This window comes from Trichosurus vulpecula, chromosome 1 (genome assembly GCF_011100635.1).
Source record: "Trichosurus vulpecula isolate mTriVul1 chromosome 1, mTriVul1.pri, whole genome shotgun sequence".
In the NCBI taxonomy this organism is placed as follows: Eukaryota; Metazoa; Chordata; class Mammalia; order Diprotodontia; family Phalangeridae; genus Trichosurus; species Trichosurus vulpecula.
Window position 1 is genome coordinate 418,988,024 of NC_050573.1, and position 20,952 is coordinate 419,008,975.

Here is a 20,952-nt window from a genome sequence, read left to right on the forward strand (position 1 = left end):
CCTTGGTTGCCTCCTTTCCTCATTCACTGGTACTCAAAGTAGATATATTCTGAGGCACACTTAACAGTCCCCAGCCACTAAGTTGGCCAATATTTAGGATGACTCATTGAGATCCATCCATTAGCAAAAGCCACCATTGTGACTGATGCCTCTTCAGGTCATACCTGCTTACCCCCATACCTCTCCTATCCACCCTAATCTCTGTCCTGTCCCCCACTTACCAAATCTCACTGCAACATCTAACTGCCACTGGGTCCCAACCCCACTCCTGTGCCAGCTTACCACCCACCAGATTCAGTCCAGGCTCTACCCCAGCCATGACCAGTCATCCTCACCAAAACCTTACATTCCACATTCTCCCTCAGGTCCATAGCTGGAACCTGGTCCAGTAAAGTGCTAGCCCACAATTTGCTTTTCCCTTCCTATTTTCTGATTCTTTCTGGGACTTAAACATTGCTTAAGAATTTTTTTTTTATTGCTCTCATCATTTTCATGGAATACTCCCTTTACTATTACCTCCACATTTTGAAATGCTACACATCCTTCACAGATCAGCCCCAAATGACAGCTATTTTTAATAGTATTTTATTTTTTCCAGTTACATGTAAAGATAATTTTTAACATTCATTTTTATTTTTTTAATTTAATATTTTATTTTTGCCCACATTACAATTAAAAACAATTTTTAACATTCATTTTTTAAAATCTGAGTTCCAAATTCTCTCCCTCTGTCCCTCCACTCTCCTCCTCACTGAGAAGGCAAGCAATTTGATACAGGTTATACATGTGCAGTCATGCAAAACATTTCCATGTTAGTCAATGACACCTATTTGACAAGAGCTTCCCCTAGAGTAGGAATGTTTTTCTGTCCACTCTAAAATCTCACAGGGATTTCATTTGCACCTCTGCTTTAAGATTCATCTCCCTCCAGTTTGGATCAGTTATTTTCATGAATCTAAGCTTGCATATTTAGAACTGCAAACAGACCTTAGTGGTCACTGATCCAACCTTCTCATTTTACACATGAGGAAGCTGATGCCGAGAGAGTTTAAATGACTCAACCAATGTCAAGTAGCTACTAAGTGCCAAAGACAGAATCAAAACTCAGGTCTTTAACTCATGGTTAAAGTATCCACTGCGCCACCTAACAGCCTCTTGGTTGTATGCTCCTTGAGTTCAGAGATTGTCTTATTCACCCGTGTATCTCCCTCGGAACCTTATGTGCATAGGTGCTCAAAAATTACAGTTGAACAAGCAAATTAAAACATGTTCCAAATCTTCTCTGCTTTCCTAAAGCCACCAATCCGATCGATCCTCTACTCATTCGTCACCTTACCAAGAGGATTGAGTTGAAACATCAGTTGGGAGATACCTGATCGAAGGGCAAAGCTAGCTTTTCTCATCTCCAAAGATAACTCCTCTACCTGTCGCCTCAGTTTCACTCCCACCTAAAAGGAATAGCCTCTGTTCCTTCATAACCATCATTTCTTCTCTCTCACTATTCCCTGACTCCCTTAACTGTCCCTAAAGTGGATTCATCCTCTTCACTATCCTGGAATTGCTCTCTTAAAAGTCAACAAGGCCACAAAATCTAATGGCAATTATCATTCTTCTGTCCTCTCTGCTACATTTCACCATTACCCACTCCCTTTGAAATCCTCTCTTCCTTTAGCTGCCATGACATCACATTATCACGGTTTTTCTCCTACCTCTAATACAAAACTCTGTCTTTGGCTTTTCTTATGCCTTCTACACCTTAATGGTGAGTTTTCCCCAAGATTCAGTCCTTGCCCTATGACTCTCCTTCTCTATACTATTGGCCTTTACTTACTGGTCTTGGAGGGTAGAGGAAAAAACTCCTCCTGAAATTCTTTTCTACCTCTTCATGTCCCACCAGCTGCTGTGCGTGGTTTCATCTCAAGAGTCCATGCTAGGTTCCCTCTAGCTCCCCCCTCTTTCAGCTTCCTTTGATGTATAATCTTCCCTCATTAGATTGTCAGTTCCTTGGGGACAGACACTGGTCTTTCTTTTCATTTTAATCCCTAGTGCCTGACACAGGCTCCTACCTCTCCTCTATTAAAGTTATTCAGCACATTACTACCAAATAAATTTTCCTAAAACACTACTCTGACCATATTAGTGTCCTACAGGTAGCAGTGAGCCGATGAAAGTTTCCAAGGAGAGGAAGGTTCAAATTGCTTATGCTGTGGAATACAGATCCTTCCATATTCATTATCCCAGTTCAAACTAATTTATATTGATAAGTTGTAAAGCATCAAAAGCAACACACAAACCTCTCTGTCCACTGAAATCTGTATAACAATTACTGCCTGTATGACTCATTTGGTAATTGTCCTTGCATCGCTATCCTGAATGAATATTTTCTTATTACAGAATTTTAACATATTTAGGTCATCAGCTCTGAGGTTAGACTAGGAGCTTCCTGAGTGCAGGGGTCATGGCTTAGGCTTTTCTGAATTCTCCATCTGCCATGTACAAAGTAAACACAAACAGATACCTGCTGAACTTTTCTGAAAAACAAAGTCTGACAGAAAAGTTCTAATTATTAATTTTGTAAAACAAGAAGTGTAGTTTTATTCAAACATATAAAGCAACTGAAATTAAGCTAATTATTTACTGCCTGGGAAAAGTTCAGTTTTAACAGACTAGAATAGCATTTCCCTAAACTAATTTGGCCACAGGACATTTTGAGATTTAAAATAAAATTTTTAAAAATGAGGCTTAACAATTTTGCAGGTGGCAATATGCACAATTGCTGGAGAGCCATTTAAGGGACTTATGAAATAAATTGTGAATAAAACAGATTAAGGAAACTTTTGAGCAAAAGAAAGAAAAGTAACTACTTTCATGCTAAAAATGTCACACAAATACTTCTGAAATCTACATAATTTCACATTTCATATGCTATAAAGGAAAAAAATAACAGCATCTAAATTTCCTATCCACATGATATAGAATGCCTGATTCTGTAGAATACATGCAGTTTAGGAAAGGCTATGCCAATTTGAAATCAGTACATCAACGTACTATCCTAAACATTTCTGGGTCCTGCAACTACACTATTCATAAACAAGTGGTCCTTTTATACTCCACTAAAACTCATACTCTTAGGTCATAAAAACTATCTTTTCTAATACTGGCTTACCAAGTTTTTCTACAGAGTATAAGGATTAATATTGGCATATTCCTTGTTCAAGTAATGACAAATTTCTGATCAAATGCAGTACAATTCAACTAGATTTATGCGTATATAGCAAGTTTTTTCACTAGGAATTCCCTTCATCAATGAAATCACAGATCTGTTCCCAAAATGCCTCTATTTAAGTAGCTAGTATTTTCTCAGAACAATATTCCTAATTTTAAAAAAATACCCCTTTATAAAATAAGAAATATTACTTTCATGCTTTGACTGTCAACTCAAGAACGCAAAGATTTTTAAATTAAGTAGATCCACTGATTTCCAAACCAAAGTTAAAAAAGAAAGAAATACAACTTGATGGTTTCTTGAAGAAGATATCTTTGTACAAAGAATAGTCAATCACTATTTTGAGAAATGGTGGGAGCAGTGGTTTCCACAGAGTTGAAAGTATCCCTCTCCCCCAATGCCTCCCAGCTTTAGCAGAATGTAAGTCAGATGACTGATTAGAACTAGTTCTAATCATAGCTGTGATCTAGCAGAGACCAGGCTTCTAGTCGGGTGAAAGGTTAGAGGCTTGTACATATGCTTAAACGAGCCATTTGAGGAGGGCATGACTTAGGCAGTCAGGGGGTTGCATCTGGCCAATGAAGAGCCTGGCAGGAGAATCGAATTGGGGATCAATAAAAGGACTGGTGTCCATCTGAGTCCTGGTACTCTCCTGTACTCTGTTCAGGGGACATACCCATTTATTCAGACCGAATTAATGTAAAATAAAATTAACACATTCCTGGCTTCCCAAAGAGTATTGTTTATTTCTAGACAACGTGAGTATATTTATAACACTAACATAACTATGCAATTATGTAACAGAATGAGTTTGTAGTGAAGTACCCAGTTACTAACCATAAGATTAAATACTTTTTAACAATATTAATTATTAGGAGGTTTTCAACACTGCACTGAAAAAATGTCCATTCTGGCCAGACTACTCTTAAAACAGTTTCCTGTATTAGGAATTCGTGTATTGTTTCAGTATTAAGATAAATCAAAGAAGGGATAAATTATTTACATTTGTAGTATCTTCCCTAGGTGGCATACGTTAATACCAAATATTCAGCAAATTATCAACCCAAAAACATGACCAAAGAAACACCCTCCTCCAAATAAACCTGCACAACTATTATACAGCATTGTTTTCTCTATTTATAAATTATCCACTAGAGAAAAATATTCCTTGTTCTATTTTCGACAAATAAGCTGCTACCAGGTGAATCAGGGGTTAATTTGTGACCTTCTCTACATATCCCCTAAAAAACTTAAAGTATTTAATTATGTACAAAATTATAGTTTCCCCTTCCTTCCCCCTCCCCCTTTATGGCATTATCTGATAATGCTCTGAAAGAAACATGTTTTTTTCTAGGGGTCAAATGAAACTTAAAACAGAGTTAGCAACATTCCCTTCCTCTTCACAGCAGAAAAAGCTGCAAGGTTAGCCCTGGTTTGGGTAAGCAAAGAAGTTCCCATGTACACATAGTTGCAGTTCTCCAACTATTGAATTATTACAAAGGAATATACTACCTACATACTAAATATTCTAGAAGTATGTTGTGCATTTTATTTTTTTAAACCTGACCAGAGAATTTCAAAGGACTCAGGTTTGGAAAGGGGATTGCAGAAGCCCCCTAATCCAATTCTGCTCTCCAACATGGCAAAGAAGTAGTCATCCAACCTTCACTGGAAGATTTCTAGTGTGGGGAAAGCATTACCTTCCAAAGCAGAGTAACACGTTGGCTGAAATTATCGTTTTTCTTTTAAAAAATGGCAAATAGGATGTTGTATTTCTAAAACCAGATATATGTGGAAAATAAATATGAACATACAATCTACCTTCATAATAAAGTTTACTCTAATACCTGATTATTCTTTTGTACCTACTTTTTGAAAGAGAAAAGCTCACAGATTAATTCTACTACGTATCTTATCTTAGGCTACAAGGTGGCACCGTGGGTAGAGCATTGGGCCTGAAGTCAGGAAGGCCTGAGATCAAAAGCAATCTCTAGGGACCAGTCAAGTTACCTTGGGCGAGTCACTTGTCCTGTGTCTCAGTTTCCTCATCTATAAAAGGGGAATGATAATTACAGCACCTACCTCTTGGGATCAAATGATACAATATTTGTAAAGTTCTTACACGGGACATAGTACCCACTAGGCACTATATAAATGCTATTATTGTTAGTTTCTTATTATCTCAAACTGCTTCTGAGGATTAAATTAAAAGTAAATTCACTTTTTAGGTTTATATACATTTAACAGATGAGACAAAAACTTAAAGCAAATAACTCAAAAATGATATACTTCAATAAAAGGAGATTTAACTTACAACGATTATATTGAATGGAATGATTATTCCACCTAATAATTCATAAGATATGGTGTCTTCTTTGTAAGGGTACTTGATGGACTCATCATTACAGAACACTCCTCGTTGGAAGGGGGTATGCCTTGAAGTAAGAATTGCAAAAGGCAATCCAGCTAGCAAAGGGAATAAATAAAAAAACAAAACATTAAAAAGGAAAAGTTAAAGCTAATGGTGATTATTATTCCATGAGTATGCTGAGAAAGGAGATAAAGAAGAGATCACACATTTAAAAAAAAAAAGCAAGCATGCAACAGCAGAGTCAGAAAGTGATTATTTGTTCAGGATAATCAGGGGTGTCTTCCCTACCAGAAACAAGGCTCAAGGTGCTTCCCTTAGCAGATGTAACAGCCTCCTCTCTCTGTCTCTGGACTACATAGACCAACCACATTTCAGAATCTTGCTGTTCCTGGATAATGGCTGTGTAAAAGGGAGGTGCTCTGTCCTGCCTCCCAGCTGGTCACTGGACAGACAGCAAAGAACAGGGCCTCACTTCAGGAAAAGGAGCAAAACTTAGTTTTTAGGTTTCTTAGGATCTTTCCAAAGCTCCCAAAGAGGGAACAAAGGAAAAGGGGAAAAAATTCATAGCCCCTACAGAAGACACAATTCCCCTAAAACATCAGTGATTGGCTAAGCTATCAGAAATCCAACTGTTTTCCCTTTTTCATTTATTTCTCAGCTCTTCAGAACAACTTCACTAGGAACTTTTAAAAGCTTGCACTCAGCATTTTAAAAGGAAGGATGGAGATGAGCCCCAAATTGGTTGATAATGTGAACCATGTTTCACTGAGGCTATAATGTATCTCACTTTAAACTTGATAAAAAACACACCTTACCTACCTCACTGGGTTGGTTTCAATATAAGTAAAAAGCCTGAATTCCTTAAAGGAAAGCAACATGGAAACCATAGGAGAGAACAGAAAAACTCTCCACATTTCTTTCTGAAATGCATAACATATTTCCAGAGTAACTGATCACTAAACCTCTTATCCTCTCTTTTACTGAAATCCTCTTTTTCCTAGAGATGCTTTTTAAGTTTGTCTTACTTTAACTGAACTGTCCAGACACTGCACAGACCTTACATTACCTTACATTAGCTAACTGATAAAACAGTAGACATCCTCAGTAACAAACACGCATACAGTTCGACTTTTCAAACTACCCAAGCATAAAGCTCTCACTGTAAACCAGTCTTTGTACAAGTTACTCTTTCCCACTCAAGTCGTAGTGCTCTGTATCACTGATCATGTGCCAAAAGGGTGAAGAGGAGGAGGAATGGTCCCTCTCTCTCTGAAGCAACAAGCTTGGCCCTACAGTCACCAGCTCTCTCCACCCCCAGGCCAAGCCCCAAAGCCCTGTCCTTGAAATCCAGTTATTAATTATCAGAAAATCATACATTTAGTATGAAAAGGACCTTAAAAGCCATTTAATCCAGTCCCCAAATTCTACAAATAAAAGACTTGTCCAAGGTCACAAAAGTAGTAATGAGGCAAAGAGCTAAGATTTGAAGAGCAACCCTAACACGGAATCCAGTCTGCCAAGGAAAAGTCTCAGATTATATTTACTAAATATTATATTTACTAAAAATACAGATATGTCAATCCCTAAAGGCCGGACATAATGTCACATTTCATTTATGCCCCCTTAATATGAATTTTTAAACTATTACCACTACTTCCCCTGAGATCCAGATGAAGATAGATGAAGATCTAAGGCACTTGAGAATAGTCCTATTCCCAAGACTAACAATTCTGTTTCCCTCCCAGCCCCCTGGCCACTTTTGAGGAGAGAAATAACTGTAGCCACCAGCTACTGTTGAACTGCCACCAATCAGCTTAGGGTCCACCCATGAGCCCTGGGGTATGGTTGTACCCTTAGACCACCAGTCCTTCTCCCCAGTCCTCAAAGCCATCATCATGGCAAGTGACCCTTCCGCCGGAGACAATGGCAACTGCTTTGGGGGGTGCTAAAGCCATGGCTACCTAAGACCTAAAAAAACAAAGCTGCTGACACCAAAGATCTTGGCACTGTCAAATGGATCAACATCAAAAATGGATCTGACTTTCAGTTGAAATAACACTAGATACCTATCCATCTGACTTGAAGCTGAAACCTTCTCTCTCTCCCCCCCATACAGAAGCATACTTTAAAATCATATTTTTAGATTTTCTAGAAATATCACATTCTCTAAAACCCTTGGGGGGGGGGTGAGGCTTTTCTGAAGAAAGGTAAGTAGATGTTCAAGTCCAAGAGGAAAGAGACTTTCATTAGGTGGATAGATTAGTTGATACACCAGACAGCTTAACAAAGAATAAGAACTTCACTAGTCTAACCTTTCTCCACCCTAGGACACTAAGAGGTAGACCCATCTATGGGCAATCTCCTCCATCTGTCCCCTTAGAGCAGGGGTCTATTCACCTGCAAGTTCTCTCTTCCATTCAAAACCTGGTACTCAAAGTGCCTTCTATTCAATTTGTATTCTCAGATATAAATATGTGGGAGAAACTCCATTATTTCAGGAGGAAGTGGAAAAACAACTAAGGAGATAGAGGAAATCATCTAAGAGAAACTGGACAGAGTTGTTTGCTCAATTCTAAAATGCTAAACTAGATTGTGTTTTAAGATATCTTTTCCTTGAAAAAATTCCTATAAATATTACCTTAAATTGTTATGAAGCAGTATCATAACAGAAGGGGGTACAGGAGAACTATATGCCAGTTTGGACATTTCTCTCTCCAAATTAGAAGTGGTTTAGATATTAGATTAATGATAAATAAAAATAAAACTTCCTGGTGAACTGTTGCCTAAACAGAGTCCCTATAGTGAAGAGTGGATGATAGTAACCTCAAGGCCTGTGAACCTCAGTGACTAGAAGGATGAGAGTGTTCCTCTAGAGAAAAAACAAAGTTCAGAAGGGTTTTGGAAAGTAGGGAGAAGATAGTGAATTCAAGTTTTATACATATTGAATTTGAGATGCCTACAGTACCTTGTTAGACTATAAACTTCTTGAGGGCAGGGATCATCTTTTGCCTCTTATAGCAGGGTCTGTGGTTTAGCACAGTGCCTAGCACATAGTCAACGAATCAACATTTATTAAAAAGGCTTACTGACATCCAATTTAAAATATGTAACAAGGAGTTGGAGATACATGACTGGGATGGCTCAGGAGAAGGACAGGGAATAGATCACAGATGTGTGTGAGTCACCTGTAGACATGATAAACTCATAAGGAATGATGCCTTTAGAGAGAGTGGAAAGAGGGGGAAGCACAAATACCATTTCCATTAAAAACCAGTACTCGATAAGAACAAAATGTAAGTAAAAATGACAGTTGGTAAGCAGAGATGCCATAGGTAATGATGTTTACTGAGTCTTTTCTATAATAATTGCATTTAGGACTATTTTAATTTGTTTCTAACAGGAGAAACACTGGCATGTTTTTTCTCTCAATATTCAGGGAGAATTTTTTTTCCTTTAAAATAATTTTCATTCTTTTAAAAAAAAAAGATCTATTTGGCTTAACCAAATCCATCCTGGGAAAAATGGATTTTGATTGTAGCTAATTTTTATCTCTAATGAAACAGACAAAAAGAACTTGTCAGCTCCTTTACACACACAGACGACAAGAGCAGGACCTGTTCTCCTGGTCATGGTGACGGGTTTGGGCCAATCCATCCACACTCATTTGCACATTCTCCCTTGTGATCTGTGGCATATACTAGGCAGACAGTTGGCCAATGAGAGACAGGGTAAAGCCCATAGTCCTGCCCCACAGGATCAAACCAATGACCATAACCTTATTCACACAATGCTAGAAACCAAATCTAATCATCTGTTACTGACAGTACTGCTTACATCTATCTTCTGCTGTTCCAAATCAGCTCTAAAATCTGCTTCTGCTCACAAGGATTATTACCAATGACTGGTACCTGATGATACCCTAGCAGCATGTAAAGGCAATCAGTGAATGAATGGGAAGATCTTTCCCACCCATTTGAGTGGTCTCTCAGGGTCCTGGGGGTAGTGGCTAGGACTGGAGCCAATGATAGGCGCCTGAGTTCTCATTGCTCGGATGACGTTCCGGTCGACATGGTGACATCTGGAGACTGTGCGGGGGGAGAGAACACAGCTTGGAGATTGGGATGAGGTGGCGGCAGCAGCGGCAGTGGAGGCGGCAACAGCGGAAGCTGCGGCGATGGCGGCAGGCACTACAAAAAGCAGGACTGACCCTCTGCAGACCGGAGAAAGCTGAGCAGAGGCTTGAGGCCAGTGGGTGGTTTTCTTGCTAGAGGGCCCTGGCATTGGAGGGGAAGCACCAGTATGGCTTGGCGTGCTGCCATAATGTTTTTCTGTGGCCTCCTGGTCACTGGTTTTGGAAGGTACTTGCCAGGATGTCAAATTGGGGGCACTGGTCCATGGGTATGCTACTTTGGAGCTTCAATAAATGCTTTAACTCCTCTGCCTTCTACTTAGAGAATTCCTTATATCCTGCGATTCTGGACCATTCAGGCATATTCATGGTTATCTTTGAAGTCATGAATTCTGCCTTAATGTTATACAGCACAAAAGGAAATTTTCAAATACAGCATAAGCTGGCAAAAAGAGGCAACAATTTTGTTCAATCTGACTCTTTGTGACACCATTTGGGGTTTTCTTGTTAACAGTAGTGGAGTGGTTTCCTCTTTCCTTCTCCAGCTCATTTTACAAATGAGGAAACAGAGGCAAAGAGGGTTCATTAACTTGCCCATGGTCATACAGCTAGAGTGTGTTCTTTAAACTAACCCTGTGAGTGTCTGAGGCGGCCAGATTTGAACTCAGGAAACTGAGTCTTCCTGACTCTAGGCACTCTGTCTATTGTGCCACCCAGCTGCCTCAGTAATAATAATATATAAGCCTTAAATGAATGAATCAAGGATTGCACTCTAGGATTTATAATATACCTAGCAATGAAAGGATGATCACATATAGCTATACCCTTCTACATAAATGACTAAAAGCTAAGCAGAAGAGGACAGAAAATGAAATGCAATCAGTGCTATTAGATTTATTGGGTAACAATTGCGTAGTAGGTAAGGAAGAGAAGGCTCTAAAGTGTTCTTCTTGTAAGAATGTAAGAATATTCCTAAAGATTCCTTTCTAAAATTTCCAGAATTTCTAACACAAAAGATATCTCCAAAAACTAGATGGAGACTGTAGCTTAGGAAGTCAGAAAAATATGATTTTATTATAGATGGCTCCCATTCCTATCAGTATAGCAAAAGTTGCTTCTTCAATATTTCAAAAAACGTTCATTTCATCAGCATTCATATTTCCTCAGGTAGTACAGTAAAACATCCTCTCTCCAAACTTTAGTAGATAGTCTTCACAGAGTAGTGACCAAGCTTCTTTATTAGAAGCCTCTCCCCAATTGTTCTGCCTTCCCCTCTCCAAAAAAAGGAAAGAAAAGTCTCTCCAAACTCAAAGAGCAGACACATAGGACTTTGCAGAGTCCACAGGAACATTTACACTTCAACAGTATGGGCTTAAAGAACCTAGAGGTACTTCTAGGCCACATTGTAACATTACTCTGGTACTTTAGTGGAGATGACAAAAATTAGACCAAAAATATTAAAGATACTACTCCTGATCCTTCTTATAAAACTATGAAATAGCGAATATACCAAAGATCTCATTATCTGATCACACTAGACTTCCACCTAATCACTTCACCTCTACATAGCCCCAGTGATACTAGACAAGCAGCATGGAGGTCTCGGCACCTTTAGATATCTATAGTTCCAGTGATACAAACTTAAGGAGAAAAATTTAAAAATTACAGTAAAAATCTTTTCAAGAATTCACTGCTAAACAGTTGTTTCAAATAAATATGGCCTCAAAGGATTTTGAGGTCTCACATAAGAGATAATAATTTTCCAGTTTTCTCCCAAGAAATTTTTAGCAGTTATATTCTTGAGAAATGCCCTAAAAGAGTTTTAATGTGTGAAGATGTTTACAGAGAAATGAGTGAGGGTTTTAAACACGCCAAGTTTTATCTACTCAGATTGATATGATTTTATAAAGTCTTAGAAGATAAGTCAATTGCCTACTTTATCCTGGCCTAAGTTAGAAAAAGAAGACTTCCCCTATCTCTCAAGTTTTGCAAAAATTAAAAATGGCATTTTGTTCAGCTCAAATTTATTTCATGGCATCCTATTAACTGTTTATCTTTAAAAGGATCATGATGTGCTTACTTATAAAATCCTTCTCAGTAATGCTACATTTACAAATAGGGCATGGACTGCCTTAGTTCATGCTATTTTTAAAAATTGTAATTTGTTCCCACACCAGCAGATGATAAAGTACATTACTCAACACACAGGATTTTTAAATGCCATGACATAACCAGGTGATTACACTGAAGTCAAATAATTATATCTTTAGATGCTACTGCATCTAAATACTGCTATAATAATACTGCTATATGCAAATAGTTCTCCATCCTTTAAACTAACCCTGTGATCCAACTTATTGCATCTGTACCAAAAACTGACCCCTTCTCCGTGAGTTTGAGCTATTACATTGGTAAAAACTGAAAGTTTTATTAATAAATTCTTAAAAATTGATGGACCAATTAGATAATCTAGTTCTGTTAGACTCACACTCACACTCTTTCAAACTCTTGTTATCTACAAAGTGATTAGTCATTTACTATGTCCATTTATGAGGTGATCCTGAATTTCAACAAAAGAGGGACTCAGCTACTAGAAATAAACTGAAAATGAAACAATGCCTCTGTTAAGCACCTGTCTTCTGTGTGAGAAAAGAACAATGCCTTCTATCTATTACATATAATTAAAAATACATTCAGAAGAAAAACAATTTCGGGTGGGTGCTGGGTGTGTACTCAGTTTTCACAACAGTGACTCATATTCTATTTAAATTACAGAAACCAACATAATCCAGTAATTTCTACTTATGTATTTTAAATTATATATGTATTTTTAAAGAACCTCAATTTTCAAGTCATTCAAGATTCTGTTCTTAACGACATAGTGAGTAGGAGCCTGAAAAACAATCCATAGTGTATGTACCTGACCCTAAAAGTAAGATCAGTATTTACAACACGTATGGAATCCTAAAGAAACTTCTGATTTCCTATTTCAAGACTTAAAATTGTTGAGGTCTCCAGCACATGAAATGACTAACATTTTAACTGAAGAATTTTCTAGATGTTTTCTACAAAACTGGTTAGCTTACTATACAATTCCTATGTTGCACGCAAGTTATTTACTTTAAAAAAATATTCTTTTCAAAAAATTTTCAGAGCAAGAAAATAAATCAAGCTATTTTTCAATGGATATAAAAGGATGAAAGGATTCCAGATCTTAAAACTATAAAAAACCTTAGCCATCATCAGTCTAATCATCTCACTGTACAGAGTGGTTAGTAAGTACATCCCCTACTAACTGGTAGGGAAAGTTAGTTAATAAGTCTCTTACTTGCCCATTTCCTAACTCCCAGCATTTTCATGGCCCTCCATACCTGGAATTCTTGTCACATCTCTGGTTCCTGGCTTTCCCAGCTACCTCCAAGTCCCAGCTAAAATAAAACTTTCAAGAAATCTTTCCTGATTCCCCTTAATGCTAGTGACTTCCCTCTGAGACTATTTCAATTTATCACGTACCTTGGGTGTACATAGTTAGAATGTGATCTTGAGAACAGAGACAACTGTTTCTGTCTTTTTATGTATCTCTACCATATAGAAGGTTTGATAACTGTTTAAGGCCATATAGAAGAGCAAGTGATAGAGATGGGATATGAATCCAGATCCTCTAACACCAAAACCCAGTCTACTGCACCAGCCTTCTTTCCCAAGGGAGATTAGCAATAATACGAATCATACAAAATTATACCTATCATTTGGCCTTGGAATTCGTCATGCCAATTTAAAGACTCTTTCGCTCTAACTTATTTTGAAGCAGATTTGCCTTTCCATGTTTTAGCTAATTAAAGTAAATTTATATTCTTTACATTACACAGGAAATGTGCATACACACTGGCAGGGGGAGGGAGGTAACCTAAAGTCACATCCTGTATGCATGTATATATGTATACACGCACACATATATACACACGTACATTATGTATGAATGACAGAGGATCATGTAGAAACCCACAGGCACAAAATGGCTGGTCAATAGACTGCTTTCAAGTACCCTCCTTTCCCCCTAAAAAAACAAAAACAAACCCACTAACTAAAATGTCAGTGTTCCACACAACCCAAGTTGGAAAGGGTCTTGCAGATCACCTGATCTAATCTAGATCCAAGCAAAAATCCCCCCTAAATGGTCACCCAGACTGCCTTCAATTGAAGGCCTCCAAGAAAAGAAAATCCATCACCTCCTACGCCAGTCCATTCCCCTTATGAAAAACTAGTTGTTTGGAGGCTAGCCAAACTATTTCATAATTAACTTTTAAAGTTTTTTATTTATATATTTCAATAATTAAATTATAACCCAAACACATTCCTGGTGTCTGTTTTTGAAGCTACAAGGTGAGGGTACAAAAAAAACAATACCCACATTCTGCAAATTCTGTCCTTATTTTTAGACAGTAAAATAAAACTGTAAACATTTCATTTCATATACTAGTCCATGATTTGAAACAAAATAGGAAGTGAATCAAAAATCAGTTCCTTTTCAGTGAAAAGGGATATATAAGAGCACCAAGAACTCAAAAAAGATGAAGGATAGTAGATGTATGAAAGATAATGAACACATACCAAAATTAGAAAAAGTTAGGAACTATGCATTTTAGTTGCATTTAAATATGTAAGTGTCTAATACTTGTATGGCATTGTACTAGGTTAGGGATAAAAATACAAAAATGAAAAAATTCCCTCTCTTCAGGAAGCTCATATTTTATTTGTCCTTTCAAAGATTAAACAATTAACAGGTCATTCTGAAATAAAAAAAAGGTATACACATCTTTGGTAATTTAGTCAATATTTCATCTTTATAATGCATAAAGGGTACCTCAACTCTTTCCATTCCCTTGACTTAGCTTTTGGCTGAATAGAGTAAGGAGTTAGATAACTGTTTGTTGAAACTGCCCACTGTCAATAGGCAATCACAGGAGACTTATGTGGAAAAAAAAGGCCTTAAACACCATCAATTGGGAAATGGCTGAACAAGTTGTGGTATATGACTATGAGGGAAAACTACTGTGTTATAAAAGAAATGACAAGCAAGATACTTTCAGAAAAATCTGGAAAGACTTACATGAACTGATGCAAATAGAAGTGACCAGAACCAGGAGAACACTGTATACAGTAACAGCAATATTGATCAACTGTGAATAACTTAATATTCCCAGCAATATAAGACCCAACACAATTTCTGAAGGACCTGTGATGAAAAATGCTATCCATCGCCAACTGATGGAATCTGAATTACAGATCGAAGGATAGTGTTATTTTACTTTATTTTTCTGGGTATTTTTTCTGTGTTTTCTTTTACAACATGACTAATATTGAAATATTTTGCAATGACTACACATGTATAATCTTTATCAAATTGCTTGCCTTCTCAATGAAGGGAGAGCGGGAGAGAATTTGGAATTCAAAAATGAAAAAAAAAGATTAAAATTGTTTTGGGAAATTGGGAAAAAGTAAAATTAAAAAAAAAATTGGTTGAAACTCACCTCCCTCTATCCTTACACACAGCCAAAAGTTTTTTGTAATCTTCCCCTCTTCACCTACCATGAGAGGACGAAAGTGGGAGGTAGGGTGGTGGAAGAATGGAGAGAGAATATTCAACATTTCTTTATCTAATTTTCAGGCACTTTAATTCATCTTTTTCTCCCCATAAGAAAGGCACAAATACCTGAAAATCACAAAATCCTATGCCACAGGATCACAGGATTTAAATTCAGAAAGACTGTTCTTCCCTAAATTAGAAGAAAATATTTTTCCAATTTGTTCAGAAGTAAGCAGGGAATATGACCTAAGGCAGGTAGGTAGAACACTAGGCCTGGACTCAGAAAGACCCGAGTACAGATCTGACCTCAGGCATTCACTAGCTTAGCTGTGTGACCTTGGGAAAGTCCCTTAATCTGTCTACCTCAGTTTCCTCAACAATAAAATGAGGATGATAGCAGCACCTCCCTCCCAGGGTGGTTGACAATTGTAAGGCACTTTTAGCACAGTTCCTGTTTCTATTATTATCGTTATTATTTCCAAAATCCACTTAGCACAATGGCTGGCACACAGGAGGCACTTAATAAATGTTCATTGAATTGAATTACTTTGGCGCTTTCAGAAAATCACAACCCTTTAGCTTCAGTCTCCTCACCTGTAAAATAAAAAGGAAATAACTACTAAGACTACCTGACTCACAAGAGTGCTGTGAGGCTTCGATGAGATAACCAATATCAAGGGCTCTATGATCACAAAGGGCTGCAATGTCTGAGCTTTGTTACTCTTCACGTTCTCTTTCTTAACAGGATCCAGGTGTGATTATTATATTCCACTGAAGTTACTGCTAAGCTTCTTTTGCCAGATTGACCCTAATAACAGCTTTCAGTTCTGCTTCAAATAAATCTCTTAGAACGATCTCATCTCCTAACGCAGACGGGAGAACAGCCAGCACTCCCTCACCCTCCTTGCAAAGTCTTCTTTCCCCTCGGCCCTCAGGCCCAACCTTTCCAAAGTGGGAGGATGAGCCCATCCCTAATAGGACCCCCGTGCTGCAGAGCAGACTTGGATTCTTGTGCCCTTTAAATCTACAATCCTATAACTCGCTACTCGTTCAAAGCTGGAAAGGGACCTGAGAAGCCATTCTTCATTTTGCAGGTGAGGCCGCTGAGTGAATTGCCCAGGATCACTAGGAAGGGAAAATTTCAATTCAGATTTTATCTCTTTTGCCACCTAGTCACCAACTACAACCCTTCAAGAAAGACCAAGGCCCTAGAAGACCTATTTATTATCTGCCATATCAAACCTTCTGCCTGAAGTCAGGCCTCCAGACTCTGGGGCACCGGCTTGTCCATGTACCACTAAGGATCCGTAAGCCTTGCTATGTACCTGTATCCCGAGAACTTCCATCAAGCACTGCAGCTTTGCTGTATGTGGGCTTCCCCAGTTAGAGGACCAACTCCTCAGAACTTAACAGAGTACCTGACACAAAACAAGTGCTTAAAAATTTTGAATGACAAGGAAAGTGGTGCAAATAAGTCCAACCATAAGACTCCTAAGTATGAAGTACACCAACAAAACCAAAATGCTCCTCTGAAAATTTCCCTTTCCCATGGTACTTTGGGTAAACGAAGCTCTGAGATCAAAAGAATTCTTAAGTGCCAAGAAAAGTCCACATAAATCCAGATGCCTAAGCATGAAATAACCCACCAACAAATGATGCATACTTGAGGTCTTGTGCTTCATCCAACAAAATGCTCTGAATAAAAATGTTCTCCTTACTCCTTCCTCAGATTATCGGTGCAAATGTTCTATCACAATACCACCACATCCACCCCTTGTGAAGGGTCAAGGGCTATTTTACAGGAAGTAAAAACTCACTGTTTTTCATTATGTCTTTATATCCCTGGGTCCTAATCACAGTGTCTTGCACAGCAGTTTTAATATATTCTTATGAAATTAATGAATAGGAGGCATTGAATATGTTTGCTGAATGGACCAAATGAAGATCTTAACCCAGACACATGGATTAAATCCACCAAAGAGGGCACCAAACTCCTTCCAATGAAATTCCCCACAAAAATCAGCCTCTGCCAAACTAGTTTTTCTGATATCTGGAACAAGGTGTTTTTGTTTTTGTTTTTGTTTTGGAAAGAAGGGAAAATTAACAACCTGGGAAGCCTAAAAAGTAACCAAGTATCTTTGAAAGCTCTGGGAGATCCTATTGGGGAGACCCAAGCAGAAACTGTTTCAGGAAAGAGCTTCATTTCAATAAGGCAAAACAAATACCAACAACAGAGAAATGAGAGGACTCTTTTAAAAAAAGTCAGTATGATAAAATGTATACTTTAACTGTTATACACTAAAGTAGCATGATATCAGTTTTCACTATGTGAGAAATAAGTCACTTTAGAAATAAATACTAGAATATTTGCAGTTAAGTTTTAAGACAGAGTTTTAAGAGGTTTTCCAAAAAATTCTGAGAAATACTGTTAGATATGTGAATAAAGATATTCCCTAATGTCACGTTTATTAGGGTGTAATAAATGAGATTAAACAAGGTCAGCTGCATGTAAGAAATGGAAGAAACAAATAGCAATTTACTGGAATTTTAGCAGGATTTCTATTTGCAAAACTAAATCTGAATAAAATAGATACAAAATATCTTGCAGTACAAAAGATGATTGTATCACCAAGGCCACTATTTAGACACACTTGAACTGGACTTTCATTCTATTATGTTCACAATCAAAGGACTAACGGGGACTCAAGATGAAAGTTTTGTGAATCTTGTCTACTAAAATGCAAGAAAATCCAGCTGAATGGTGATTGGAGCAGTATTGCCCATTTAATCCCATATTAACAGTAATCCAATAAAGATCCTTTCTGATGTACATTTTATACACACACATCCCTAATGTGTATGTTCATGGATGTGAAAATACAAAATTGTCTAAAATATACATATAGGAATAATACTTTATCACCGAAATTAAGATGTTTATGTCCAAAACTGAGTCATAGGCTATTATTCTTATTTTGTATGGAAGGGGGAATTTTTAAAAAAAATTTCCCTCATCATGTGTAACCTTTCTGTTTCCTAGGCCCTATTTAACTGGTCTGGTAAAAAATCGTGCTAATACTTGTTGTTTTGAATCAAATAAGTTTTTTGAGGGGGAGAGACCTTAGAAATAATTCAGTTCAAAACCTTCGTTGAGGAAATTAAAGTCCAAAGAGGCAACTAATGTCACACAACTACTTAAGTAAAAGAGCAAGAAAAAACTCAGTCACTTGACTTTTACTCCTATTTTTTCAAATGGTACATTTTTTTTCAAACAGTATATTTTTAATGTTATTTTAACATTTTTTGAAATTTTGAGTTCTAAATTTTCTCCCTCTAGCCCCTCTCCCACATTGAAAAGGCAAGCAATATGATAACAATAATACATGTGAAATCATGCAAAACACTTACATATTAGCTATGTTGCCCCAAAAAAGACAATGAAAATAAAGAATTTATACTCAGAATTCATCAGTTCTCTAGTCTAGAGGTAGATAATATTTTTCATCATGAGTCCTTTGGAACTATATTCAATCATTCTATTGATCCAAGTACCTAAGTCTTTCACAGTTGATCATCATGTCAACAGAAACACCCATAACTGAACTACCAAAACGGATGTAAAAATTGTGACCATTTTATGAATCAATATAGCAAATCTTTCCCTAATGATTGGAGGAGAAAAGGTGATGGCTTATTCTTGCTTGTTCAAGTCAAACTCCTGGGGAGGGCCACCAAGTGGATGTCTCTATTGGCTCTCCTCCCTCTACATCTTTAACTGTGATCTAGCTTCTGATTTCATCATTCAGCTAAAAGTGCTGTCCAAGGTTACCAGTGATTGCTTAACTGCCAAATCTAATGGTCTTTTCTCAGTCCTCATCCTTCTTTGACCTCTCTGCAGTTTGACACTGCTGACCATGCTCTTTTTGACACATTTTTGTGACACTGCTGTCTCCTGGCTGTCCACCTATCTGTCTGAACTTCCTCAGTCTCCTTTGCTGGATCTTCATTCAGGTCATACTTGCTAACTGTAGGTTTTCTATTTCTTTGTATTGACAGTATTTATTACCACAAAGAAGCCTAAGAAATACATACATATATATACACATGTATATAATCTATAAGTATAATAATATAATCTTTGAATAAGACCTTATGACTACATTAGTTATCATTCATAAGCAGCCACAAATCCCACTATGAGTTATACCTCAGGGTATAGTCAGTCAAGATAAAAGCTGAAGAAGTTGAAGAGGACAAAGACACATAATGGCCTCTAATATTTTTGTTGACAGATTCCTTCTAACAAATATTATTTATATTACCCTCATTTCCCAAAACCGAGTTTCTGAAAGATTCAGAGTGTCAGTCACACTGGACAAGCTACCTTTATAACTATGGATCCTTGGACTGGAGCAAAACAAATTACTAACGGTGTCCCAGAAAAGAAACATTACTACAGAAGCCCTCAGCTGAATATTAGAAGACTAATAATAAGCATGTAGGGAAAGAAAACAATTTGCAGACAATTTCTGATTCCAACTTCAAAGGCTGAAATTAATGTGACAGAAAGTTTAAGAAAGCACAGAACAGACACATGTATGTGGAAAAAAATTATTGGATACTGGGGAAACATGGCCTGAATGACTTGGGTTTGGAAACAAAACCTTTGCTCTATAGGGAATCAAGACCCTTCCCCAGAGTGACATTTTCAGTCATGCCTTTGAGAGTCTTAAAGCATTCATTTTGTAATAGAAAAAATGGGCATGGACACCTTTTGTTCTCATTATCTAGAAAGCAACAATCAGGCACATATGTGAATGAGTAGTAGTTGAGCTGATCATCTAACATAGTCCACCCAGGCAACAGCTCAGCTACTTTGGCGCCATCACCCTAGACTACCCAGTCCAACCCTTTCATTTTTTCAGAAAAGGACACCAGTCCTTTTTGCCTGCCCAAGTTATAAAACAATTAACCAGTGAGTGCCTGAGGCACAATGAGAACCCCAGGTCTTCCAACTGTTAGTCCAATGCTCTTAACACTACTCCACACTCCAGTCCACTAACCTGTAACAGGAAACAAGTTCAGAGGGGAGTTCAGCACCACCACCACCATCATCACCATCACCACATATGTATCCAGAACCATCCATCCCTTCATTTCCCAGGTGTGCCAAAGCTCCAAATCAGTGGCTGCCGCTAAGGCTAAAATTACAAAAGGCAAAGCTGGTCTTCTGGCACCTCCCTTTTGATACCTCTTCCTCCTCTCCGGTCTCCTTATCTTCATGATACCCAGAGTTCTCCATGAACTCCACAATCCTATTAAGTACACTGCGTTCCAGAATTATCCCCCTTTTCCTCCACAAACAAGTCTCATTCTTTCAATAAGGATGTTATCTAGGAAAACAATCTGATTTAAAGTAATTTACAAGCCTTATGCATCTCAGCCTATCAGTCATATATAAGGGAAATTTAAGGAAATGTAAAGGAGCTTCTACACTCTCTTCCTGAATCCCATCCCCCCACCCCTAGAGACAAAGTGTCAGTCATTTGGCACCCCACTTTTGAGATCGCTGGCATCAATCTAAACAATATTTGTGCTTTGTGCTGACTTATCTTTGAGGAACAGATAATCAGACATCA

At 37.7% G+C, this 20,952-nt stretch overlaps 1 protein-coding gene across 2 annotated transcripts in view; it reads right to left on the reverse strand.

Annotated features, from left to right (window-relative positions):
• Nucleotides 1-20,952, reverse strand: part of PLPP1 (phospholipid phosphatase 1) — a 119,805-nt gene that overhangs the window by 48,310 nt on the left and 50,543 nt on the right. Inside the window, exon 2 of one of the 2 annotated variants that reach the window (XM_036760863.1) lies at nucleotides 5,541-5,692. The exons of the other annotated variant lie outside the window; for it this stretch is intronic. Coding sequence (XP_036616758.1) covers nucleotides 5,541-5,692 — 152 coding nt within the window. The remainder of the gene's footprint in view (nucleotides 1-5,540; nucleotides 5,693-20,952) is intronic. 2 annotated transcript variants of the gene reach the window in all.